This window comes from Juglans microcarpa x Juglans regia, chromosome 8S (genome assembly GCF_004785595.1).
Source record: "Juglans microcarpa x Juglans regia isolate MS1-56 chromosome 8S, Jm3101_v1.0, whole genome shotgun sequence".
NCBI lineage: Eukaryota > Viridiplantae > Streptophyta > Magnoliopsida > Fagales > Juglandaceae > Juglans > Juglans microcarpa x Juglans regia.
The window spans coordinates 16,943,937-16,970,786 of NC_054609.1; the positions used below are offsets into that span (position 1 = coordinate 16,943,937).

General features: G+C 37.3%; 1 protein-coding gene across 4 annotated transcripts; it reads left to right on the top strand.

Moving 5' to 3' along the window:
* Window positions 1-877: 877 nt before the first annotated feature.
* On the top strand, window positions 878-26,302 carry LOC121244369 (potassium channel SKOR-like). 4 transcript variants are annotated; one of them, XM_041142418.1, is made up of 13 exons: window positions 881-1,368; window positions 2,971-3,195; window positions 3,306-3,369; window positions 11,387-11,726; window positions 12,116-12,411; window positions 15,810-15,890; window positions 18,469-18,567; window positions 21,079-21,303; window positions 21,533-21,721; window positions 22,196-22,271; window positions 23,136-23,430; window positions 25,017-25,138; window positions 25,884-26,302. In XM_041142418.1, exons 1-13 carry the CDS (start codon window positions 1,106-1,108, stop codon window positions 26,129-26,131), a joined length of 2,523 nt encoding a protein of 840 aa, XP_040998352.1. In that variant the 5' UTR covers window positions 881-1,105; the 3' UTR covers window positions 26,132-26,302. The 4 variants fall into 4 exon arrangements, with proteins under 4 accessions (XP_040998354.1, XP_040998352.1, XP_040998353.1 ...); XM_041142417.1 differs by having other exon boundaries at window positions 882-1,368; window positions 25,878-26,302; XM_041142419.1 differs by lacking the exon at window positions 2,971-3,195 and having other exon boundaries at window positions 25,878-26,302.
* Window positions 26,303-26,850: the final 548 nt, after the last annotated feature.

Here is a 26,850-nt window from a genome sequence, read left to right on the forward strand (position 1 = left end):
TAACCAAAGAAAAAAAAAATTGTTGGACATAAATGAGGGGATTTTTAAGTGTTCGGCAACGAGGAGGGAGGGAGGAGCCTCCCTATGACGAAGATGAGTGGATTTTTAAGTATTCATCGGAGAAATGTAGGAAAGAACTATCCTATATAAGTCAAGGAAAGACTCTTGACATTTGTTAGTCAGTTAACAAGAGCTATAGCTTTAACATTTCTATAAAGAAAAATTCTTCTCATCAATTACTATTTACTATTCCACACTCCACACTCTACACTCTATAAAAAACACTCTCACATTCTATAAAAAATATCTGCACACACTATGAAAAAAAATTATAGGTGTAGGGTGTGAAAATGAATAGTGACTGATATATAGAATTTTTCTTCTATAAATACATGTACAGATTACCATGGTTGATTATTTCTTTGTTCCATATTTTATGTCACTTCCGTTCCACTTTATAAATATGGCATTTTCTCATCACTCCTAATCATTTTTTATTTTTTGAAGAATTGAAATTTAAAAGTTGATGAACAATGTTATCTCAGCATAGTAAAATAAGAGTAAAATAATAATGTAGTTAGTAGAATCTTTATTTATTTTTATCAATTTTTTTTATTTATTTCAATTTTGTTTATGCACATATGACAGCGTGTGTATGCATATAGGCGAGATTATGAGAAATGATATTTGTAATTTTAGGATGTGTAAATTTCACACATTCTATTTAAAAAAAATAGATAAATTTAAAATTCACTTTAAAAAAAATTATTTTTTAAAAATAAATCTCACTTTTTTTTATAAAAAGAACGAACTGCACACGTAGTAGTACTACCGACTACCCGGTAAAACTACACTCGTGACTTCCCTCTTAAAAGATTTAGAAAATTAAGGTCCGCTTATTCTGTCTGTCGCCTTAATCTCACTGTTTGTAAATTCCGATATGATCATGTGGCCAACAAAGTTAGCGGAGTGATAAAAAAGATACCCTGATCTCCACTGCTGTCCTTCTCCCCTTCCCATTAATACATATATGCTATCTTAATCACAGACCCAGAATACATTTCTAGCTCTGTCAAGAAAACAAGCGGCAGATTGAGTTTGGAAGATGAGTAGTAGTACCGGCGGAATAACAGGAAGAGGATCAGGTGGAGGAGGAGGTGATATTAATGATCAGTCCGAAGACGAAGGATATGAGATTGATCAGAAGCGCCTGAGAGACTCGAGCAAGAGGTACTCTTGGAAGGGGAACTTGGCGTCTTTGAAAAGAGAGCTGAGCCTCAGTACAGCTTTCAGTGGGCCACTTGGAAGAGATCAACGGAGTAGTAACGGCAGCAGATGGGATCGGTTTGTCATTCGTCCCGATAACTGGTACGTATACGTACGTACGTTCTTCACTTCACTGTGTATGTAGAATGCATTTCTTTCTGCGTGTCTTCCCAATCTGCGTAGGTGAGCCTGTTTTCCTTAGGGGCCCGATCTTGTGGCTGTTAGTGCTCGGTTTCAAGTTGAGATAGAGATGATTTTAGATTAGTATTAAAAGTTATAATTATTTTAATATTTAAAAAAATTAATTGGGTTTAGATATACAAAACTTCTCATTTCTTCTTATAATTTTTTTAAATCTTTATATAAAAATATAATAAATAATTTAATTTTTTTTAAATTTTTAAATAAAAATAATACTAAAAAATTATATATAATAATATTTTATTTAACTATTATTCAAAATATCTTATCTTATCTAATTTGTCTATCCAAAACTAATCTGAATTGAGATTTGAAAAAGTTAAATTTTTTATTATATTTTATATAAAAATTTGAAAAAAATTATAATAATAAAATAAGATGAGATCAAATATTCTCTAAATCCAAATTAGAGTAGGCTTTTGAGGCCATAATCAGACTTTTAGGGCTTGTTTGTTTTCAGAGATGAGATGAGATTAAAGTTAAAAAGTTGAATAAAATATTGTTAGAATATATGTTTTAATATTATTTTTGTTTTGAGATTTGAAAATGTTGAATTGTTTATTTTATTTTGTGCGAAGATTTGAAAAAGTTATAATGATGAGATGAGTTGAGATGAGATGTTTCTTAAAAATAAACGAGATCTTATTGTCCTCACATGGAAGGACGATTACAGTTTGTGTTTGGCTGGCAGAAGTTCTGTCCAAAAAACATTTTTGACATTTCAGATAAAATGTGTTTTTTTCCTAAAAAAAAAAATGTCTCTTAGACCAAATAATTAAAATATTAAACGCATCAAATCCATCTAAAAGAATAAAATAATATATTATAAGATTTTTTTTGCAGCTTTCATATCTGTTAGGATACAAAAATTATTTGTGTTTTTTTTTTTTTTTTTATAATTATAATGGCTCAGTCGATAGATGATGTATTGACATACTAACTTGTAAAGGAAAATTTTTATTTTTAAGTTTTTGGGTAAAAATTTTATGTTTAATAGTTTGATTTAAAAAATAAATTTTAAAATTATTTAAATAATATATTCAAGAATTTATTGAAGTTGGGGTTTAGGATATTTGATTCTGCGCTAAAATTTAGAGAAATGATTAGACGAATGTTTTGAGAAAATAGAAATTCTTTTATAGTTTCAAAGATATTAATATTAAAAATAAGAAATTACGAGTTTCCAAAGTTCAAACATGCACTATGCCATCCTTCCCGACCAGCTTTAGATGCTTACGGCTTACCACCACCACCACCACCGTCTCTCCTCCTCCTCTATTCGTTTCTCGTTAATCTCTACCTTGTTTCTCTTCTTCTACCTTCAGCTGCTTTCTTATGATCCCAACCCACATTAAATAGAGATACGTGTGATGTGAATCGTGATGACTGTTATTAGCTTATCACCCAAATCTGCCGTCTCAATCAATCTGATGAAAAAAGGGGAACTTTGAAGAGATAAAGACAAAGTCTGAGAATTTGAAATAATGGGTGCGGGAAACGCAGGTGGTATGTGTTGTGGACGTATTTCATCCTGCTATGGGCGGTGTACTCGTCGTTCTTCACGCCCCTGGAGTTCGGTTTCTTCAGAGGACTCCCCGAAGACCTCTTCCTCCTCGATATCGCCGGCCAGTTCGCCTTCCTTATCGACATTGTCGTCCGCTTCTTCGTCGCCTATCGCGACACCCACTCATACTGCATGATCTACGACCGCAATCTCATCGCGCTTCGGTAACTGTTCGGTTCTTTACTTCTTCTTCTTCTTTTTTTTTTTTCCTTCCTTTTTAACCTATTTAATCATGCAAGAATGTAACCGGTTTTTCTTATTTGCATAATTGTAGCTACTTGAAGTCTCGGTTCTTGGTTGATTTACTGGGTTGTTTTCCTTGGGATGCTATCTTCAAGGTACTGCCATGATTTTTAATTTCTTTTTTTACATTGGTTTTATTTTGTAATAAAAAATGTGGTCTGTTTTTTTTTTTAAATAACATGCAGCATGTGGATCTTTTAATTTGTCAAGTTTTCTTATGCAATAAATTTGGATTGCGTTTTAATTTTATGTTGGTAGAAAAGTTAAGATGGTTCTTATCAAAAAAGAAAAAGAAAAGTTAAGATGGTAAAAGATAGATAACATAAGAGAAATGGAAATACCAGTCTGTTTTTTATGAGTTCATCTTTATTCTGATATACATCATAATGCTTTTGGCCAAATTAGATTAATGAAATTTCTAATTTAAAATCAAAATATCGTGAAACGGAATCTAACTTTACTGGTCCCAAAATTTCTGGTTCATGGTTGAGAAAAGACCATCATGAAGGCAATAGTTGAAGGAGAATCCATTAGCACGAGGAGGTGCACTGCAGTTGTTTGTATTTGGGGTAGTTGTGGACGATCTCCTTTCTTGCATTCTTGGATTACGGAGCATATAAAGGTAACTCTCAGAAAAAGAAGCATGCAGCTCTTGGCAAAAAGGGATGACAGATTTGATGGCTGTAGGACACAGCGGCGTATTGGAGAAATACCCGCTTCCGGCAGTGCATGGGGCCCATGTACTGGTCAAAATGCAGAGGTGCTCTGTGGGGAGGTGGAGCGAGACACTAGGACACTCCCAGTTGGGCGTATGGTAGTGGCCAGCGGTTGAGCACAGATTTGAGGTTGGTAGTAGGCAGTGGTTGGCCAACAGTTTGCCAGCTAGAAATGGTTGGCATTAAAAATAGGCTGAGATCCGAGTTGGTTTGATGATGTGTGGCGGTCACGTGCTAGGCGGTGGGAGCTGAGGGTGGTCACGAGTGGAGGGAAATGGGCAGTGCTTCTGAAGGTAGGGATAGCTTGGTGAGTTGGTGGACCAAAAAGTTTAGATCTAACCTTTAATGGCTTGAAGAAAAGAATAAAAAAAACTAAGGAAAAAGGGAGAAGAAAAAGGAAAGAAAATTGGAGATGGAGGGAAGGAAGACACTTTTAGAGGAAGAGGAAGGGTGGAGGAAGGGAGAAGCCAGGCTGAGTTTTGGGGTGGGGGTTGCTAGGGTTTTGAACTTTGGGGGATAGGGTTGGGAGAGGTAGGGTTTTTCAAAGCAGTGTATCTGTTTTAGAAAAGGATCATATAGAAAAACTTATATAAGAAATATGATAAAATAAATATGTTTCTTGTGATAAAATAAATATTTTGACTTTATAAACTACTCTAGTACGTGAATTCATACAAAAATGATAACTAGGGTATTTTGTAAACCGACAATGCAAAGGATCCTGGTATCTTATAATATTCTAGAATGTATCATCTTATATTTTTGTAAACCTCCATCTAGTTCCTTTCTGGACTTTATTTGTTTTTTTTCCACTTTCTATGCCTTTGTTCTTTCAAGTTCTTTGCAATATGCACAAGGTGACATAATACCATGTACTTGTGTATGTGTTGTAACACAATTAAAGTATTTTACCAGTCTGGCATAATTTATCTCACAGCAGTAGCAATTATTTATTCTGCAATATCCAAGCTCTTAAGTAAGCGATGTCTCCACCAGAGTGACTCAGAGCAGGAACGTCTTATGCCACCTTGCAAGCTTTAACTGCAATTACTATGAGCCCCAAAAAGGAGAAACACTTATTGAGATTGTCTATACCATACTATACAAATTAGATTACAATGTTTGCTTATGTGCAATACGAAAATTTTTTTCTCTGTCTGTACACCTTTTGTTTTTTCGTGAGTTTGGCCTCTGAGGATTCATGGCGGTGAGTTTTGCCTGAATAGGAAGGAAGATGAATCCTTTGAAATTGGTTGTTATAGAGTCTAAGGCATTTGAGGTGAAAAGATATGGTAGATATGTGCATCTCATTGAGAAGAGTTGGAGAGTTATGAAAGCCATGAGCTTGCTGATAGCCACGACAGCATGGTTCACCAAGGCTTTAGAGGACTGTCTGAAGGTGGGAAGAAAGGATTTCTATACTGTACATTGGGAAGGAGATATGAGTTTTATTGTGCAGGGGTGTTCTAATTCCTGGGCTATTACTTGGCATTGGTGGAGTATGGGGGTGGTGGTAGACGAAACTTTATTTTCATACTAGAGGATAGTGACTGCATGGGGTGGAGGAAGTTGGTGGATGTTTTGTGGGAGGCTGTGAGAGAAGGAGGACCACCACGTCTGCCTCCGCCAGTGACAACGGTGGTTTGGAACCAACCTCATTCTCGTTCGTACAAGGAAGTCCTCCAACAACCACGGCTCTAGGTGCAGAACCGTGAACATGGTAGGATGGGTGCAAGGGCTGACACATCGGACAACCTGAGAGGAGATGTAGGCACAAATAGAGTAGGAAGTGCCGTTGGTTCAGTAAGTGCCCAGAGTTTTGATGGTAGTGCAAGCGCACTGTCGGTCTGCAAGAGGATGGAGTGCTTCGTGCTCTGACTGACATGAGGAAATAGATGGGTGCAATGCAAATGAAATTGGATTTGCTTATACGATGCGTTGTGGAAAGTATAGGGGAGGATATGGGCCTAGGCCTGGGCCTGGGCGGTATGTGCAAAGAAAACCCATTCATTAGGCGGTTTAAGTGGGAAGGCTGTTATGAGTGGGCTCAACCCGAAGGCAAACTTAGGCTCAGGCCCAAGTGGGCCAGACTAGTCAGGACCATCCAAGGTCCCCTCTGGCGGAAACGGGATCCTTGTGTTGTAGGCCATTCGCGCCCATTGTCGAGTGGGCTCCAGCTACAGTCGTCGGTGTTGACTGGGGTGTTCTTGCCGTCGATTGCGATACCACCGGTGGTGGAGGAAAGGGTGGATCTGACGGCAGAGGAGTCCACAGAGGGGAGATTCTCGACACCGAAAGTGGTTTCTCAACACTCCTTGCTGCCGACAGTCAGTCTCTAGGCCTAGTGTTCATAGATAGGACCGACGAGAGGTTCTGTTGAAGGAGGGGTGACGATACCCAAGGCATCCCCACTGGTGGGTATACCTGCAATGGCGACAAATAGGTCGTTGACTTGTTCACCACCACAACGTGGCGTATCAGTGGAGGTTCCTGGCCAAACAGTGCCAATGAACATCTAAGAGGTCTTTTCTCCTCTGACGTGTGCTCCATAGCCGCCGATGGTTGCTCTATCTCCAGCGGAGGCTTTGCTGCAGTTGGATCATTATGTTGAGCCATGGGAGGAAGGGGAATTTTGTGGGTATTCCGATGCTCTCTCCCTTTCTGGTAGTGATGAGTTTGTGGTTGATGGGCTAGCTCCAAAGTTCATACCTCTCGAAAAAGGGAGGTTAGTTGGGGAGAGTGGAAACCTATTGGGGGAGGAAGAGAGGGGGATGTCAGCTTCCCTGCAGTGGGTTCTTGGTGATGGGGAGCCCACTCCACTGAGTTGTATGTTACCGGATGAATTCAGTGGGTCAGATTGGGTCCTACGCAAGGTAAAAGAACTTCAATTTTATGTGGGTATGGAGTGTGGGGGTTTTGAGGAATAGTTTTTGGCCCTTCTTACTGCTATTGAAGTGGCTCACTCACAATCCAAGAAATCCGGAACTAAGAAACAGCGGGAGCTTAAGTGTCTCAATTGGTCGCTGAATTATGAGGGCAGCTCTAGGCAGGTTAGATCCAAAGGGAAGGGGCTGGTCTCTCCTTTATGAAGTCGAAAATTGTGTCTTGGAATGTCCGATGGTTGAACAAGGCAAATAAGCGTCTTCGTATAAAAAATTTGCTTCGAAAATGGAGGGCGGACATAGTATGTCTACAAGAAACCAACCTGAAAATGGTTTCTAGGAGAATAGTGCAAAGTGTTTGGAGTTGCACTTACACAGATTGGGTCTACCTTGCATCAAATGGGGTTTTGGGTGGTATTTTAGTGATGTGGGATAAACGAGTTGTGGAGAAAATGAAGGATTTTGTGGGGGAGTATTTAATGGCTTGCTTTTTTAAGAGTGTGGAAGATAACTTTTTGTGGGCTTTTGTAGGTTTATATGGGCCGAACGTAGACAATGATCGAAGACTTTTATGGGAGGAACTTGTCGGGTTACACAGCTGGTTGAATCTCCCTTGGTGCATAGGTGGGGACTTTAACATCATTTGATTCCCTAGTGAAAGAGCTGGAGATAGCAGGATGCGCCCAGCAATGACAGATTTTTCAGATTGTATTTTCGACTTAAATTTGTTGGATATCCCTCTCATGGGGGGTTCTTTTACTTGGTCTAATAATCAGAAAAGGTCCCGGCTGGATAGATTTTTAATTTCCCTAAGTGGGAAGTGCACTTTCCAGAGGTTGCCTCGCCTATGCCAGATCATTTTCCCATCTTGCTGGATTGTGGTGGAATCCAAGGTGGTCATCGCTATTTTAAATTTGAGAATATGTGGCTTAAAAATGAAGGTTTTGTGGAAAGTGTTAGGCAATGGTGGTTGTCGTATCAATTTGAAGGTAATCCCTCCTACATTCTAGCCGGCAAATTGAATGAAAGCTTTGAAGCATGACCGTAAGTTTTGGAATTCTCTTTCTTTTGGAGACATAGGGGAGCAAAAGAAAACCTTGGTGGAGGAGTTCCAACAGTTTGAGAGAGTACTTGAGGATAGAGCCCTCTCTCCTGAAGAAGTATAGCGGAAGACAGAGTTGGCCTCTGAGCTGGAATGAGTATTATCTCTTGAGGAGATCTCATGGCGCCTGAAGTCACGAGCTTTGTGGTTGAAAGAGGGGGATCGAAGCACAAAGTTTTTTCATAGAGTGGCTAACTCTCATAGAAGAAATAATACCATTGAAATGCTAAATATCAATGGTATTGAATGCAGGGAGGCTCTAGTGATCCGGGACCATGTGGTGGATTTTTTTGAACAACTGCTCATAGAAAGAGAGGGATGGAGGCCAAAGCTTGATGGTCTTGGTTTTGATTCCATTGAGCCACATACTGCGTCATGGTTGGAGCGTCCGTTTGAGGAAGTGGAGGTATATGATGTAGTAAGACACATGGCTAAAGACAAAGCACCACTAGGGCCAGATGGCTTCTCCTTGGGCTTTTTCCAGACATGCTAGGATATAGTAAAAGTAGACATCATGAATATGTTTTAGGAATTGTTCTTGGCTGGGAAGCTTGGGAAAAGCTTAAATGCTACTTTTATGGCACTGATCCCAAAGAAGATTGGAGCATCGGAGATAAAGGATTTTAGGCCCATTAGCCTCGTTAATGGGTATACAAAATTATTTCCAAGGTGCTCGCGAACAAATTAGGGGAGGTGTTGGGAAAGATAATAACGAAGCCGCAAAATGCGTTTGTTCAGGATTGCCAAATTCTTGATTCAGTCCTTATAGCAAATGAAGGCCTGGATAGCAGATTAAAATCTAGTTCCCCGGGGATTATTTGCAAATTAGACATGGAAAAAGCATATGACCACGTAAATTGAGATTTTCTTCTTTATTTGTTGGAGAGATATGGCTTTGGGGAGACATGGAGAAAGTCGATAAACTGGTGCATTGTAATGGCAAAGTTCTCAATCTTGATTAATGGCAGCCCCAATGGTTTTTTCAGTACTTCTCATGGCTTAAGGCTAGGTGACCCGTTCTCCCCACTCTTATTTGTGATTATCATGGAGGCCCTTAGCGAGATGATTTCGGTGGTGGTTACAAATGGGTTTGTGGCTGGTTTTTCGGTTGGTGAACCCAATCAGGGCATTATTTCTTTGTCTTATTTACTTTTTGCAGATAATACATTATTATTTTGTGAGGTAGATCAAATTTAGTTGAAGGTAGGGAAGGCACTTTTACTATGCTTCGAAGCAGCGTCAGGCTTGAAAGTGGGCTTGAAAGTGAACTTCGATAAGTCATAGTTAGTGCCAGTGGGGAACGTCAGCAATATTTGGCAGCTAGCTAGCATACTTGGGTGTAAGGTAGCCTCTCTTCCCATGACTTATTTGGGATTACCTTTGGGAGCTGCTTCATGGGCTTCATCCATTTGGGATACAGTCATTGAGAATATAGGAAGGAAACTGACAGAGTGGAAGAGATTGTACTTGTCAAAGGGTGGTCGGTTAACTCTTACTAAGAGTACCCTTTCTAACTTACCTACATATTTCTTGTCTTTGTTCCCTATCCCAACTAGTGTGGCAGCTTGGATTGAAAAACTATATTGTGACTTTTTGTGGAGTGGGTTAGGGGACGAATTCAAATACCACCTAGTCAATTGTGATAAGGTGTGCAGGCCGCTCTTGTTAGGTGGGTTGGGTATAAAAAATTTGAGAACATTCAATCGGGCCCTACTAGGGAAGCGGTTATGGAGGTATATTATGGAACCAGAAGCCTTATGGAAATTGGTGGTTGATTGCAAATATGGAAGCTTGTGGGGTGGTTGGGGTACCAGTGAGGTAAGTGGAGCAAATGGAGTGGGGGTTTGGAAGCACATCAGGAGTGGGTTGGGGGGGGGGTGTTTAACCACCACTCCAAATTAATATTGGGTGAGGGTTCCCAGATAAAGTTTTGGAGGGACAAATGGTGTGGGGACGAGGCCCTAAAGGACTAATTTCTAGCTATAGTCCGAGTGGCACGTGATCAAGAAACCTCAATAGCGGACCTCATGCGTCGATCAGGGGACCAAGTCTAGTGGAATGTCACATTTAGTAGAGTGGCGCAAGATTGAGAAGTGGACAGTTTTGAGGCTTTCTTCAGCTTAGTATGTTCCGTCGTGCCGAATGGACAACAAGCAGATAGGCTATGGTGGACACCGGTGGGTAAGGGTGCTTTCTCGATTTGCTCTTTCTACAAGTCCCTTGCTCTTTCACCAAACATCCAATTTCCATGGTGGCGAATTTGGAGGAATAAGGCGCCTTCTAAAGCGGCCTTCTTTACTTGGACAACAGCCCTGGGGAAGATTTTGACTACTAATAACTTGGGGAAGCGCAAGGTTGTCATCCTAGACTGGTGTTGTATGTGTAAGCATTTTGGCGTGACAGTAGAACATCTCTTGTTACATTATGTGACAGCTAGAGTGTTGTGGACTAAAGTGTTTAGTTGGGTGGAGTTATCGTTTGTAATGCTTGCAACAGTGGTTGAGCTATTGGCTAGCTGGACTCTCCCGAGTGGTGTTCCACAAATTAAGGAGGTGTGGAAGATGATCCCGAGATGTAACATGTGGTGCATTTGGCAAGTATGTAATGATCGGACTTTCGAAAACAAGGAGCAGTCTCCCGAGGAACTTCGAGCGTTATTTTTCCATACTTTATTTCTATGGGCCATAGCTTTAGATTTTAATGGCCTGAATTTTCTTGTTTCCTCTACTTCGACTTAGATAGGTCTTATCTCTTGTATATCATCTTGTGTACTTGGGTGTTGCCTATCCTTATTAATGATATTGTTTACTTATAATATAAAAAAAAGTTTAAGCATGCATTATCATAAAGGAGGGCATCTGCTTTTCTTTGGTTTTTACTTTTTACAATATTGAACCCCCCCCCCCCCCCCCCCCCCCCCCCCCCCCCCCCCCCCCCCCCCCCCCCCAAAAAAAAAAAACCCAGAAAAAGAGAAGGGAAAAAAGGAAAAGTGAAGAAGGTACATTTGGATGATATGCTACAATTAAGGTACACATTATTATTAATAGTTTTCTATAAATACTTAACAATAAAAAAAAAAAGATGGGCAATTTATAACATTTAGTTCTTTTGTTATGACATTGTATTGTTCCATATGGTTTCTGGTTGATTACCATGTCACAATTTGTTTTATTTTTGAGTGAGCCTAATAAATGCTTATGAGGAATCTCTTTTCTACTAAAGAAAGTAGTTGTTCTGTCTTTCTTACTTATCAAAAAAAGAAAAAGAAAAGAGAAAGTAGTTATTCTTGTGACATCTTTACTTCACATTTGATTGCACTCCATTGAGTTTGACATGGCAACTTTGAGTTTGACATGGACAACTTAACTCAGTAGTTCTTATTTGATGATCTGAACACAACTGCTCTGAACAGGCTTCTGGTAGGAAAGAGGTAGTCAGGTACCTCTTGTGGATTAGGCTCAGTCGAGCACTCAGAGTGACAGAGTTTTTTGAGAAGTTGGAGAAAAATATCAGGATAAATTACCTCGGTACAAGAATTGTGAAACTTTTTGTTGTTGAACTCTATTGCACTCATACAGCTGCCTGCATCTTTTACTATCTTGCTACCACTGTTCCTCCCGCGGAGGAAGGTTACACGTGGATTGGAAGTTTGAAATTGGGTGACTACAGCTATTCACACTTCAGAGAAATTGATCTTTGGAAGCGATATGTGACATCTCTTTATTTCGCTATTGTTACCATGGCAACTGTTGGTAAGCCTGTCCATATTTCTCTCTTGGAGTAAAAAAAAAAATAAAAGTTACTGTGTATCTGTATGAGCCACACTCAAAGGTTACTGCACTTGTGTATGTGTGAGCTCATACTCTATTTTATGAATTTATCTTCTTTTTTTCTGAGGTTTGTCATAGTGTTTTTCTCATGAACATCTAAAACAGTACAATGATATCTTCTGATTTTGATATGAAGCAGTGCTATGGCATAACTATTTTCTTGGATCAGATATCGCACAGTACATTATTTGTTAAATGCTGATAACTGTCCTTCTCATCTCCAAATGAATTAATGCTATTTTCAATTTGAGTTTCTCATATCATATTTAGGATGCTTCACTGTATTTGCTATTCTATGCTTTATTTTGCAGGTTATGGAGAGATACATGCGGTCAATGTCAGAGAAATGATATTCATTATGTTTTATGTATCGTTTGACATGATTCTTGGTGCTTATCTGCTTGGTAACATGGCAGCACTGATAGTAAAAGGATCAAAGACAGAAAAGTTCAGGGATAAAATGGCAGACCTTATCAAATATATGAATAAGAACAATCTTGATAGGAACATAAGCAAGGAGATCAAAGGTCATCTGCGATTACAATATGACCGCAGCACCACAGAAGTTGGTTTACTTCAGGATGTTCCATCCTCTATCCGGACTAAGGTATTGATAACTTTTCAGGTTCCTGTGACCGTTGGTTTTGCTCAGTTTTACTAGTATGTGGTATGATTGATATAAATTGTCGCTCCATTCCTAATAGCCTAAGCTTTTGAGATAGATTCTTCTCCAACATGATATAAAAAGCTGGTTATTGTTTATGAGGTTTGGCTCAAGTCTTGGTGACACTATAGTATTTCTTCTGTTATAGAATTCCATGCTTGATATACCAAGCTCTCATGACAAATGATTCTCCAAAACATTACTCAACAAGAATAGTTTTCAGAATTGGTTGGAGGCATTTTGAGAATGTGAATCTGTGCAATTCCTCCTTGAGAAAAGTAATATTGGATGCTTTTCCTCATATGGTCATAGACAAATACAAACATCAGTGCTTTTGACATATCTTGAATGAAATTCTCTTTCACCCATACTTTAAGTTACAATTTCTTGGACAGCGGTTGGAAAGGGGAAAGGGATTCAATATTTCCAATTGTGAAATATGGACTACAAATTTCTTAGGACACATGATGGTCTATTCACCATGTAATTTCAATGGAATGGATGGTAGAGCTTGTGGGGGACATCATGCAGAAAGGTCTGGCTACTTGAGCTGGACGTGTTAGTCTAGTATTTGAGTCTATGATGTGAGGGTGTGAATAGGGCTGTAATCGAGCCAAGCTGAGCCAATCTTTGTCTTGTCGAGTTTGGCTCGACTAAAAAAACTCGAGCTCAAAGATTTTTATTCTTGGTAAGTTAAACTCTCAATTCGAGCTCGAACTCGTCCCAAAAAGGAGCTCGAGCTCTGCTCAAGTTGTTTATTTTTTTTATTTTTTAAATAATATATAATAATTAATAGATTAGATAAATAAAAAATCTAATATTGAATTTTTATAACTAACAAGTAGAACCTCTATACTCACCCCTACAGAGTAAACCTCGGTCCCGTGCACTGCACCTTCAGAAGTTTCCCATACACAGAACTGGGTAAGTCGCTTGCTTTTCACCGGGGGTGTGACCCCAAAGGATTGTTTACACCCATGATGTGTTGAATCTTGGATCTTGAAGGGAGCGATACCCCAAGATCAAGGTTTTCACCACTTAGACCAACCCCTTGGAGTTGAATTATAAGATTTTAAAAATTTATAAATAATTAATATCTAAGTAGTTGATATTTATCCAGAATAACAATATATTATATGCCTACATAAATTATTAATACATACACATAATATTGTAACATATCTCTATTTCATATATGGTTCCCACATACTGGTATATAAAATTATTAAATCTTATCGACTAAATATTGTACAAATTATTGGGGAGATGTGTTTTATTCCAACTCGGGCTTGATATATTTTGGGTAGTTTTTCACAGGCTTTTTGGGTCATTAGGAGCTCTCTAGTATTGGGTAGGTGTTTTCTTATATACATCCAGTATATTTGGCTACTCCTATTGATATATATATAATATTTTTACTTATAAAAAAAATTATTGTACGAATTATAAAATATAGCTATGAAGTATATTCAATATATAGGCATACGTAATTAGGTTACATATTATATATTTAATTATAAAAGTGTTATGATTATATTATTAGCTAATATATATATACACACACACACACACACACACAGGTGTATGTAAATATATGAATGAGCTTTAATCGAGTTGAGCTAACGAGTTGACTCAGACATAAACGGGCTAACCTTAACGAGCCTTAGCCAAGTCGAGTCGAGTTTTGCCAGGTATGTGTCATTTACTAATTGAGTGGGTATCTGCTTTCATGAGCGAGTTTTTTTGTTTTTTTATGAATCGAGTTCAATTCGAGTTTAACCGGGTGAGTACCGAGCAGGCTATTGAATAAATTAGTTCATTTACAGCCCTAGGTGTGAATGGATTATCAAAATATCTCATTTTTCTGGTTATGGGACTTAATTGAAATGAAGTGCATACATACTTTTGTAGTATGCCCCGGTGATTTTAGACATTATTATCACACTTGACAGATAAATAAAAGGTATCTGAGAATGCTATAGTTCCAATAGGGTTTATTTCTCACTTCAGTTTTGGTTTCACCAACCATTTAGGCATATGCTGGTGCATCAGACGCAATTTTGTCCATTCCATATCATCACCTTAAAAACAGGTACTTTCAAATCTTGCATGTGAAAGAAAATGGTAGAATACAAATAATTTCTTGGAAAACTTTCATTTCTCACATGCTGGAAGGCTCCCTAGACCTGACCCATAATCAGTTGGATTGGTCATTGTACTTACAAATATATGGACTGTTAAAAGCTATTGATACATTGATCAATTTTAACTTTGGTGGAAGTTGTTAGTGTTAACTGGATTGAATACCTCATTGTGAGGATTTCTTTTCATTAGAAAGGCACTGCCGTGCACATTACAAGGCTAGAATCAAGCCATTTACAGCAATATAATCTGTCTAAATAAGGAAGCTATGACTAATTACAAGATATGTACAGCTATAGACACATGCCATATATGACTAAGTACAAGAAAGGGAAGTCGTATGCTATCAGTCCAGCACATATCCCACTGACAGTTAGAATACTAGTGGCTTTTGGTTGAAAAGCAATTCTTTTTTTTTTTTTTTTTTTTTTTTTCCATTTTATAAAGTGTTAGCTGACTATTTCTAATAAAAGAAATTGGTTAGTGTCCTTGAGTTCTAGCTAAGTTGGATTTCCTTGCCTTGTACTAACAGGATGAAGGTGGGTCACAGGTTTGAGACCACTTATATGTAAAATTTACAATAACAAATTAGGGGCAAATGTGTTTGTCCCATAATTATAAATTTATTACCATATTTTGTAAAAGCAGCCACATTTATGCCAGTAAATATTCTGTCCAAACAATCGGTGAGAAATGTGGAATTTTGTAATGGAAAATACTCTAGTCACAAAGAGATTACACAAAAGCAATCCCACAAACTAATGTGACGTCAGATTATAAAGTTACTTTTATTATAAAGTAGATCTAACATATCAGATGAAGCCACGTCAGTTTGTGAGATTATTTTGTGTAATTTCTTTGTAGATTTAGCAGTACTCTTTTGTAATATGTAAAAATAAACCCCTAGGGGTTGTCTCAAGCTGTAAAGGCCTTGGTCTTGGTGGTGTGTTCCCTCTAGGTCTAAGGTTTGAATACTCTTTGGTGCAAACAATTTCTAGGGGCTATTGGACTGGGGGAACTTCCCCTTGAATTACCTGATTGCACTTGCTGGAATCTCCTTGCGGAAGAATTCATGCTGCAACCTTTTAATTGTTGAATTGATGTTCTTTTACTGCATGTACCTGTATTTTTTTTTTTTTTTTGGAGGTGGTGCTCAATTTATATCTTTATATTACAGTTTTTTTTCCCCATCGGTGCAGATTTCACAGAACTTATATGAGCCGTATGTTAAAGAAGCTTCTCTTTTCAAGGGGTGCTCTTCGGGATTCATAAAGCAGATTGTAAGACATCATGCTATTCATATAAAGTAAAATGTGAATTAGAAAGACTGAGCAATAATAATTTTCTTTTTGTTTTTAAAAGTTGAATGACACATGATTTCTATGAATGGAATCACATCCATTGACTCTGGAAATCTTAGGGCATGTTTGGTTTCACAATTTTCGAGAAAAGCTTTATAAGTATTGAGAAATTCTTTGAATGTGTTGTTTATTGGGTTTTATGTGTTGTGGAATTTATATTGGAGGATCATTGTCCATTTTAAATCCCTACATGGTTTGAACAATTGTTAGCGTAGAAAGGCACATCCAGTATGGTTGTAACATGTAAATAATCCATTTACAAATGTCAATTCCATTCTACCTCTTACCCAGGGTTCCCACTGGGTTCTTTAAAGGCTATTTCAGTACCTGATTATGTTATTGAAATTAGAGAAGAGGTTTGCTGGATTTAAGTGACAATACTTGACAAAATCTGGGAGAAAACTACAGTCAATAAAGTACCTTTTTGAGTTTCCTGACCTAATTTTAGGCCTATTTTCTATTTGTAGCATGAAACATGATGAGTTGAAGTATCATTTGGTTGATTGGACTTTGGCTTTTGTTCCCCTATACATGTTGGCAGTTTGGAGTGAAGCTGAGGATCTTAAAATGAAATTTTCAGGGGATTGAGATTGCTAGGTTTTGAAGGAGTGGTGGGGTTGAACTGGGGAAGGATGGGTCAATTTTTTTTTGATAATTAGTAAGACATTTATTACCAAGAATAGGCTAGCCCATGTACACAGGAGGTATACAAGAAGAAATACCTACATACACTAACTAAAAATGACAGAAAAGACTAAAGTAAATTCAGAAATTCCTCACCATTCATTACAATAGCCTTAGCCCACAAACATAAAGTATTAAAGAAAAATTCCCTAATTTCTCCCATCGACTGTTCTCTATCTTCAAAACACCTCCCATTCCTCTCCAGCCATAAATACCACATCAAACACAAAGGAAGCATTTTCCTAATGGCAGCAATACATTGTCTCCCCTCTACACCTCTCCAACAAGCAAGTAGATCCACCACCTGCTTAGGCATCACCTAAGTTATACCCATCCTACCAAAAATCTCATTCCACAAACTCTTAGCCACCTCTCAATGAAGAAACATGTGGTTTACTGATTCACCATCTCTCTTGCACATGGAACACCAATCTACAACATGAAGTTCATGCTTACGTAAATTTTCTGTGGTCAGAATTTTATCAAGAGACACCAGCCAACAGACGAAAGCCACCTTACTAGGCACCTTAACTTTCCAAATGCTTTTCCAAGGGTAGTCACAAACACCTTGGTAGGTTAACACCTTGTAATAGTAATGAACTGAAAATCTGAAATTTCCTTCATGAATCCACAGCAAACTATTCTCCCTTGAACAATCTTCAACTCATATAATCTACCAAAAAAATCAGATATCTTCGTTGAGGAGTTGTTGACCAGCCAACAGGTCAACTTTACCAGTGGAAGACATGGAAGTGGAGTTGATGGATGTTGTTTCAACTATTACATTTCTGCATGGCTTTGCTAATGTTCAGAATGCTACAGCTGGCAATTAAATTAGGAATTTAAAGTTTGACGCAAAATACAGGGCGTTAGAAGGACAAAATTCTCAGGGAAATGTGGTGAGCTCTCACCCCTATGGAAGTAATTTTTGACTTGGATGACTACCTTAAGTTGCATTGTTATGGGCACAGAATTTTGTGAAAATAAAACACTTTGCTATTATTTCGTGGTGTATTTGTGTGAAAGGGATGGGGAGACATGGGATCCTTCTCTTTTATGTTGTAGACCTTGATCTGTTTAGTTTATTTTCACACTTCCTCTTATATTTTTATTTATTTTTTGGGGCTTCTCTTGTATTCTTACTGTGATTCAGAGTTCCCCCCATTCTCAGTATATTGTATCGATAAATTATTTAATAAAAAGAATAAGGCCTAAGAGAGTTTGAACTTATGGTCAGTTGAGTTTACTTGCAAAAACAGAAAGGGGAAACTACACTTTTCACTTTGAACTAAAGCCTATTCAGCAATGTGGTCACTAAATTGCCACCTTTGCCACATAGTACCATTAAGCTTCCATTTTGTTTCAATTGTACCCTCTATTGGTTGTTGGCTGTTTTGTTTCCAGAATGTGAAGTAATGAGCATGTCGTTACGTTTAAATTGGGCAATAAGAAGTGGACTGGGGGTAAATACAATTATTTCAACTGGGGGTACTCTCATAATTTAATTTCGGAAAAATGACATTTCCGTCCATTTTGACAATGACTGACAGATGGTACAATTTGACATGGAATGGAAGTTTAATGGTGCTATGTGACAAGGTGACCACATTGTGAGTGAAACTATTAATTACCAATGTGTTCTTTTAAGTCACACAACAAATTTATTCGGAATTATTTTCAAGTTTACAGTTCAAAGTTTCATATCTACAGTGCATGAGCATAATTGTTTAGATTTACAGTTTTATACCAATGTGACATTAAGAGCTTAGATTGTTTCAGTGTAAATGGCTCTCATTCTTTCATGGTTTATCAGGCAAGCAGAGTCCATGAGGAGTTTTTCCTGCCTGGAGAAGTTATTGTAGAACAGGGAAACGTAATGGATCAACTTTATGTCATATGTCATGGTGAAGTGGTATGATTTCTTTTAGTGCTTTCATTTTCAATATGTTTTCTTTGGATTTATTTTGTGTACTTGCAATGCAGCATCCATATAGTATTTTATAGGGTATAAGATAATATGGCCACGTTAAAATAGTTTAACAGTTTTTATTCATGAGAAAGTATAAAGTTTTAGAAATAAACAGTTCGTAAATTGGGTGAAGCCTATCAAGAAGTAACAAGATTTTGCCAAGTTATGATGTTGACTTTAATACCAATACTAGCGCTTAATACTGGTTTTCTGATAACCTTTACACCTCTTTCTGTCTCTCTAGTTAGAACTTCTGCCTTCTTTCTCCTTAGAAATCCAAGTTAGTTTTCACCAAGCTAATGGTCATAACAGATGCACTTGCAAAGGTGAAAGGGAAATTTAGCATTAAGGCCCCGTTTGGATGTTGAGCTAAGTTGAGATGAGTTGAGTTCTTTATGAATAGTAGTGAGTTAAGATGGTGGAATGAGTTTTGTGGAGTCCACCTAAGATGAGTTTAGATGTATTTATGGGAAGTTGAAAAAGTTGTGGGTCCCGCATGTAAAGAGGTGTTGAGTTGAAAAAAGTTATGGGCCGCACGTGTAAAGAGTTTTGAGTTGAGATGAGTTTAGTGATTTGAGAGTTGGGTGTTTAGATGTTAGGCTCAACTTAAAATTAGACTGAATTAGTCCAAGTTACAAACGGGGCCTAACTGGCTGGCCTATATTACTGGTGAAGGTATTGCTTGACTTGAATATTCATAAGGGAAAATTACTCCAATAGTCTTTGTGGTTATGGAAACTTTCAAATCAATCTCTAACTCTGAACTTTTATTCCAATAATCCTTGTGCTCTTCCCCGCTATCAAATGGATCTTTCTATCCATGCCTGTGCAAATTCATCTATTTTTTATGGAGCTCTTGTAAAATGTGTATCATATCTATAAAAATAAAAAATTACAGAAAAATACAAACAAAAAAGAGTTAACCCTAAAAACGTTAAAGAAAAACTTGGGAGAAAAAGAAAAAACAAAAAGAGGGTTGGAAACCTCCCCCTCCGCCCCTGCAGGGAGGCTCCTCCACAATCCACATCCATGGAGGAGATCTGTGACTCCCTCACAGTTGGATCATTTTTTTTTACAAGTAATAAGGGATTTTATTTTTTTTTATAAGTAATAATAAGAGATTTTATTAATGCAAGTAAATAGGCATAGCCCAAGTACACAGGAAGTATTCATGTGGAAACACCTAAATACAAGCTATGAACTAGTAACTAGTAACTAGTAAAGTCTGAAAGAAAAACATTTAAATTATCCCCATTCAATACAAGAACTTTCGCCCAAAGACAGAGTTCAAAAGAAAAACTCTCTAAGTTCTCCCGACAAGCGTTCTCTGTCATCAAAACAGTGTCCAAAATTAGCACAATTGTGGCTCAGTCCACAAGCCAGCAAAACCCATTGTTGATGGCCAGCACCATTGGCAAATTTTCCAATTGCACACGTTCAGACACAAAGTTGCTCCATACACGCCAAAAACCATGAGTTAACAATTACACCAACAAAATATCTGAAATCAAAGCCAATTGACCCTAACAAAATCCCCATTTGAAATAAAAAATGTTCAACCACAAAAATAATAAATTCAAAACCCAAACACCATTACCAAACTAAACCTATCTTTCAAAACAACCACAAAGTTAATTCTGGTCCATCAAAACCAACTCATATCTGAATAGAAAGAAAAAAGAAACCGGTCTGAATGGCAAGGTTCTTGAACACAGTGGAGAGGTAGATGGGAGCTTTGGCAGCTAAACACTTGGCACACTTCCTAGCCTAGAGAGACCCTGCCTCCTCCCCACCAGGCACTCACTCAAGTGCTGTCTCTGCAACCTTGACACCTTCGGCTTTCCCCTCCTGCCCCCATCAGTACCTCCACCCATCAAACTCATTCTCGACCAAATAGTTGGAAACCACAAGCAATTTGACCAATAGGAAATGAAGTCAATGAAAATCTCACCCTAATGCTGACCTTAGCCCCTGTGGTTTGCTTTGTTAGTGGTGTGAGGTTGTTTTTGTTTGAAAGAGGAAGAAGGGCATTGGGTTTCTCTGGGCAGCTAGACTTTGAGCTGTTTGGTGTGTAGTTAGAGTGATCGATGTTGGGTTCAATGTAAGTCTTTGGCGGGAGTGAAATGGCTTTGGGTAAAACTGATGGAAGAAGAGAGAAGTTTAATTAAAACTGTTGAGTGCTATAGAGGGCGCAATTGAAAAAACTTAGAATTGTAAGGATGTGATTAGAAATGACCCTAACCACAAGGCGCGCAGCTTATATTTTTCCTTATCTCGAGGATCAATATAGCTTCTTTTTTGGAAATATTTCTTGTAATTTGCTTGCTTTTAAAGTTAGATGTAGCATAACTCATACCTCCTTTTTTTTTTTTTTTTTTTTTTTTTTTTTTTTTGTGTAATTTGTATCTATGTAGACTTGAATTGTGGGCTTGATGCATATCATATTTTCTACAGGAGGAGGCGGGAAAAGTGGAAGATGATGAAACAGAAGAATCTCATAAGCGTTTGCAAGCCTACAGCTCAGTTGGAGAGGTTTCTTTTCTTTGTAACAATCGTCAGCCCTGTACAGTTCGAGCTCGTGAACTATGTAAGGTCTTGCGACTTGATAAACAATCTTTTATAGAGATCTTGGAGATAGGTTTTCCTGATGGACGGACTATCTTGAGCAATCTCCTTGAGGTAAATTGATCTTCTTTCTTCTCCTTCAATCTAATATCTTTACCCTTAAAATATGGTCCTTGAGAAATAATTGTTAATGCCTTTGCTGCTTTCTACAATAAAAAATCAATTGGGTCCACTTGCTGGAAAAATTTCTCTATATTCACCGGAAAGATTCTAGAATTTAATGTGGCCAGAAATTTGAATCAATGAGTCAGTAAATGACATTCTAACACTTTAGTAATGACAGGGAAAGGACTCCAATCTTCAGAGAAAGATTTTGGACTCGGATGTGACTTTGTATATTGAACAGCGTGAATCAGAGCTGGCTATGAGGGTTAATTGTGCTGCCTATGATGGAGATTCTTATCGACTAAAACGTTTGATCAGTGCAGGAGCCGATCCCAATAAGACAGATTATGATGGAAGATCACCTTTGGTATTGATTTTAGAAGGCGAAGTTGCATTTTAATTTTTCTTTGACAATAAAGCAATGGAGTGCCCGTACCTTTTAAAAATTTTAGATACTTCATAATCTTTCGTCCCTGTTTTATCTCAATGACATACATAAACTGGCAGCTTGGTTGTTCTTCAAAAATTTTTAATTAAGGTAGAGGTGGGAGAGGTTAGTGTATGATACAATTTATCTAATTTTAAGGGACATAAAGGAAAAGTATCATGAGGTCCTTTATCTATGGTGCTATGGCTCAATAAGATGGTTTTGTACTTAATATACCATCACATATGGCAACAAAGCTCAATTTAATGCTGATGGTCTTTTATGTATTTGTTATTAGATTATGCAACTTGTGCCTGACCATCTTAATTATGGTGTATTTTCACTTTACTGGGATTGTAATGATTTATTGTATCGCTTGTACTAATATAAACTTGTATATTTTGTTTGTTACAGCATATTGCTGCATCCAAAGGATATGAAGATATTGCTCGCTTCCTTATCGAGCAAAAAGTGCTCATCAACATTTTAGGTGGGCTTTTTAACTGGTTGATTGCCATCAAGGGATTGGGTGGCCCCTGGAGCAGGGAGCGATGGGGGTTAAATGCCACTATGACCTTCTGCAGTTTGTCATTCTGCCGATGGTTTAGTGTGCTCCATGGCATATTGGCCCTCTTAAGATAAGGCTAAACATAATTTAGAGGGAACTTGGGGTCAAAGTCTTTAGGACTATGTGTTAAATTAATTATTTTTCTTTTCAAAAGTATCTGCTTTATGATTTATCTCTCATTCAAAGTCCAACACTGCAAAAACTCTTAAATGTTACCCATATCTAAGCCGTAAGTTGATGATATAAAAGTATTAAAAAACAAAGTCCACAAACCCATGAAAAAAAAAAACAAGAAACATTGCATGTAAAAACAAAGGCCACAAATTAGAGCATACATTTAAGATGTGTATCATGAAAAAACATCAGATATAATGTTGATGTGGTATAAAAAATACGTAGGATTGTATATAATGAACATTGTCTAGTAAAAAATCTACTCACCATTAAATGTCTAAAAGCTTTGCAAGATCACTTTTTCAATAAAATGTTCTCTTTCTATCTTTGTCAACCAGTTAATGATGCTAAAAATTATTCAAGATTTAGAAATTTGATGTCAGAATCATTTTCCTTGATCCATCATTTAGTGGTATGAACTTCTTCATAAGAGTTTTTTTTTTTTTTTGGGAGGGGTAAGCTTCCTCGTTAGACTCCTAATTTCTTCATTGTTACACTCATCATTATTTTCACGAGATGATGTCTTAGATTTCGCTTCTATTTCTTAGTTGGTATATGTAACTGGATTATCAATAAATCTAGTAATTAATTTTAATTAGTCATGTGTATTAGATAAGTTCGGGAACTCTCCCTTGCTTGAAGCCATCAAGAATGGGCAAGATCAAGTAGCTTCTTTACTTGTTAAGGCTGGGGCAGAACTTACCATTGATGATGCCGGTGGTTTTCTCTGTACGACCATTGCAAGGAGGGATTTTGACCTTCTTAAAAGGGTTTTGGCCAATGGCATTAATCCAAATTCCAAAAACTATGATCGCCGAACAGCACTTCACATGGCTGCCTCAGAAGGGTTATATTCAGTGGCAGAGTTACTTATAGAAGCAGGAGCAAGTGTTTTATCAAAGGACAGGTATGATCTGAATGCTGATCTGGTTTTGAAGACAAGAGTGAAGTATTATTCTTTTTAAGCCTCTACCAGTTAAGAAGTGCAAAATATGAGATTGTACAATGAGGAAGTTGGTATGATCTAGATGATGTATGGGTTGAATATGTTTATGGATTAAATATAGTTTTATATTCTTTCCATCCATATTTTGTGATCAACAAGGTATGGTTTTGATGATTGTTTCCACTACCAGTCTTTGGATGGGTAATTAAATGATGATGGGCACCAGGTTCATGTCAAATGATCAATCTTTGTCATTTAATATTACATGAGGCATGCTAGTTTGATCTTAATGGTCTAGATAGTTTTGGAAAAAAGCTAGCATGGTTCATGTTTTTACATAAAAAAGAATTATGAAGTTTTTTTATGCCTTAGCAAAACTGGAGTCCTTTTCTTCCATTCTTAGTCTCAATGTCTATCTTAGATCTTTTCAGTTTTATCTGGACAACTTTGAGATTTCGTATGAGAATTGTCTGTGTTTTAGAGATGATACCTTGCTTCTTTACACTAAGCAAATTGTCGTATACTGTTGTCAATATTTAGTATTGAGTTACTAGAACACCACCTACACTGCCTCTGCATAACGTGTTGTACTACATAACATCCTAATAACCTCGCTCAACTAGCAGTTTTTCTTCTTTCTGCCAGCCTTGCTTTATTTTCATATTTCATTCTAATGACTTTATGACTGCAATGCATATTTAGCTTGGAAAAACCATTGAATTTTCAGATGAAAACAAGAACTGTTGATGTCTTTGAAATAAGTTCAAATATCTGAAGTAATATGCTTATGATCATGTTTGAAGTTAAGCTTGATTACTCTCTCCTGACTAAGCATATTTTTCGTCCCTAAAATCTTAAGTTTCATCGAGTTTATTCTTTTTTTTTTTCTTTTCTGGGAAACTTTAGGATAGAGAATACCACAATCTTAGCATCCTCCAATCTCATTGATATTTAAGGATTCATTGTTCTCATTTTTAGGAGTTTTCTGTGTGACAAAATCAGAAGTACTTCTGATTCTTTCTATTGTACCCTCTAACCAGGTGTGTTTTCATGTATACTTCCTGTGTACCTGGTCTATGCCTATTTCTATGAATATATTATCTTTGATTACCTATAAAAATAAAACAAAATCGGAAGTACTGTTTATGAGGGCAAAATGAATTTTTCTTTAGATATCTACAGTGGCTGCATACTGCTTGGCCAGCGCATGGTTCTAGAATTGAATTTTACATTTCATCTATCCCAGGATTCCAGCTGCTAGCTTAACTGAAGCTCATCTATGTGATAAAATTATTCTGTTTCTTATGTCATGAAACTTTTAAAAAATACTTCGAAATAAATTTCAATTTCTCAGTCATCAAACTTCAATTGTTGTTAGAAGAAATGAAAAGTACAGAAGGGGACACTCTTCTAGTCTGCACTGACTTCAAGATGAAAGAAAGAAAGGAAACCATTTATGCACAATTAGCAATTCATAGCTTAGTATCTCTTTTACTACAGAATTTTGCCACCTGGAGTAACCTTTGTTAGCCATATTCTGCTTGCAGATGGGGTAGTACCCCATTTGATGATGCCTGCATAAATGGAGATAAGAATTTGATCAAGCTGCTTGAAGTTGCAAGAACTTCTCAGTTGTCTGAGTTATCTGATGGTGCCCAAGCAAGTCGAGGTAATACTAAAATTTTACTTCATGCATATAGCATTTACATCCTCAATTGTCTGATTTGCAATAAACTAGTAATTTCTGGAAGGAATTTTACTGCACAAAAAATTTGTTGCTGAAAAAATCACTTACCAAAAGATGCTCTAACAAAGAAATGAATAGTAATAATCTTCCAAAAAGGAAGAAAAAAGAGTGGTTTGCTTTACTGGATTTTTTTTTATTAAAATAAAAATTTTACTGAAGTAAAGAGGAAACCTCATACAAACAAGTGTACAGAAAGCTATCTTGGAGCATTATGATAAAAAAGAGAGAATCTATAATATCGAAGAGCCTAAGGCACAGTGCCCCACATCTTACCAGGAAATGCGCTAGATGCATTATATAATGTCATCAAAGTGGTGCCAAGCACATGAGAAATCACTCACAACAATCTCAAAAACAGCTATTTCAAATCAACAATAAACAGTGATTTCCCACATTAACCTGGGGCAGTCGGATGGGGACAATTTAGCGAAGCCCCTGTGATTTTTAATCCACTTTTTCCATCCAAATAGCACATCAATGACCTTCTTAGGTCATTATCCATTGAACTCCAAAGACTGACAACAAATCACCACAATTTGCTGCCATTACACAATGAAACTGCTAATGTTCTGCAATATCATCACTATACTTGTGCATATAATATTTTACCCTACCAACTAATACCCTCCTACTTTCAGTGAGATGACGATATTTCTATTGATAACAGATGAACAACGACAGAAGAAATGCACAGTGTTTCCCTTTCACCCATGGGATCCCAAAGAGGAGAGAAGAGAGGGAGTGGTGTTGTGGGTTCCACAAAGCATTCATGATCTCATCAAAGAAGCAAGGGAGCTGTTGAAATGTTCAAGTGGCTCTTGTATTTTGTCAGAAAATGGAGGCAAAATTCTGGACATAAGCATGGTTACTGATGATCAGAAGCTATATTTGGTTGGTGAAGCACAAAATGGGTAATTAGGGTAACTGTACTAACTAGAGTGATTTAAGATTCTGCAAAACTGGGAAACATTCATCTTGCAAGTTAGTCATCTGCTAAATGCTTGGCTGCTTGGCATGTCTAGAATATATCCAGACACGTTCATGTAAGAACATAATTATCAGAACAACACCCTAGAGATTGCTATACTTTCTTTAGGTTCACAAATAATTCTACCCGGGAAATTTATAGAAAATAAGGGACCAAGCAGCACTTGACACTTAGATAAGTCCAAGTTGAAGCCAGGAAACAACAGATAGCCTCAATATTGGACTCATTTTCATTGTTTATTGGTGCTCCTCGATTATACTTTAATATTTTACCAGTTCTGGATTGAAATATCCTACTCATTTCCATTTACCTTCAGAGAGAAATTTCCTGGAGCATATATGAATCCTGGCTAGTTGAACTGATAGGCAGAGTACTTGATCTTTTGGTAGGAAAAAAAAAACGAAATTATTTGAATGGTATGATATATTTCCAAACATGTCATGGAGTTTACATCATGTACAAAAATGAAATCGAGTAGATCTATCAGTGCAAATAACTAAAAAGGATTTGACCAATATGGGTTATGACTAGGGTTTTCTGATTTGTCTATGGTTTTGGATCACCATGAGCTTGTGCATGTTAACACCACAATCCTTCTATGTCATGTCAATTTGCAGATGTGAATTCGGAATTTAAGGTGAAATCC

Excerpts from the sequence above, each read along its gene's own strand:
- LOC121244369 (XM_041142417.1), top strand. The coding sequence starts at position 1,106 with ATGAGTAGTAGTACCGGCGGAATAACAGGAAGAGGATCAGGTGGAGGA. Across the intron at positions 1,369-2,970 it reads GTCATTCGTCCCGATAACTG|GTGGTATGTGTTGTGGACGT; the intron begins GTACGTATACGT and ends CGGGAAACGCAG. Across the intron at positions 11,727-12,115 it reads TGTTACCATGGCAACTGTTG|GTTATGGAGAGATACATGCG; the intron begins GTAAGCCTGTCC and ends TTTATTTTGCAG.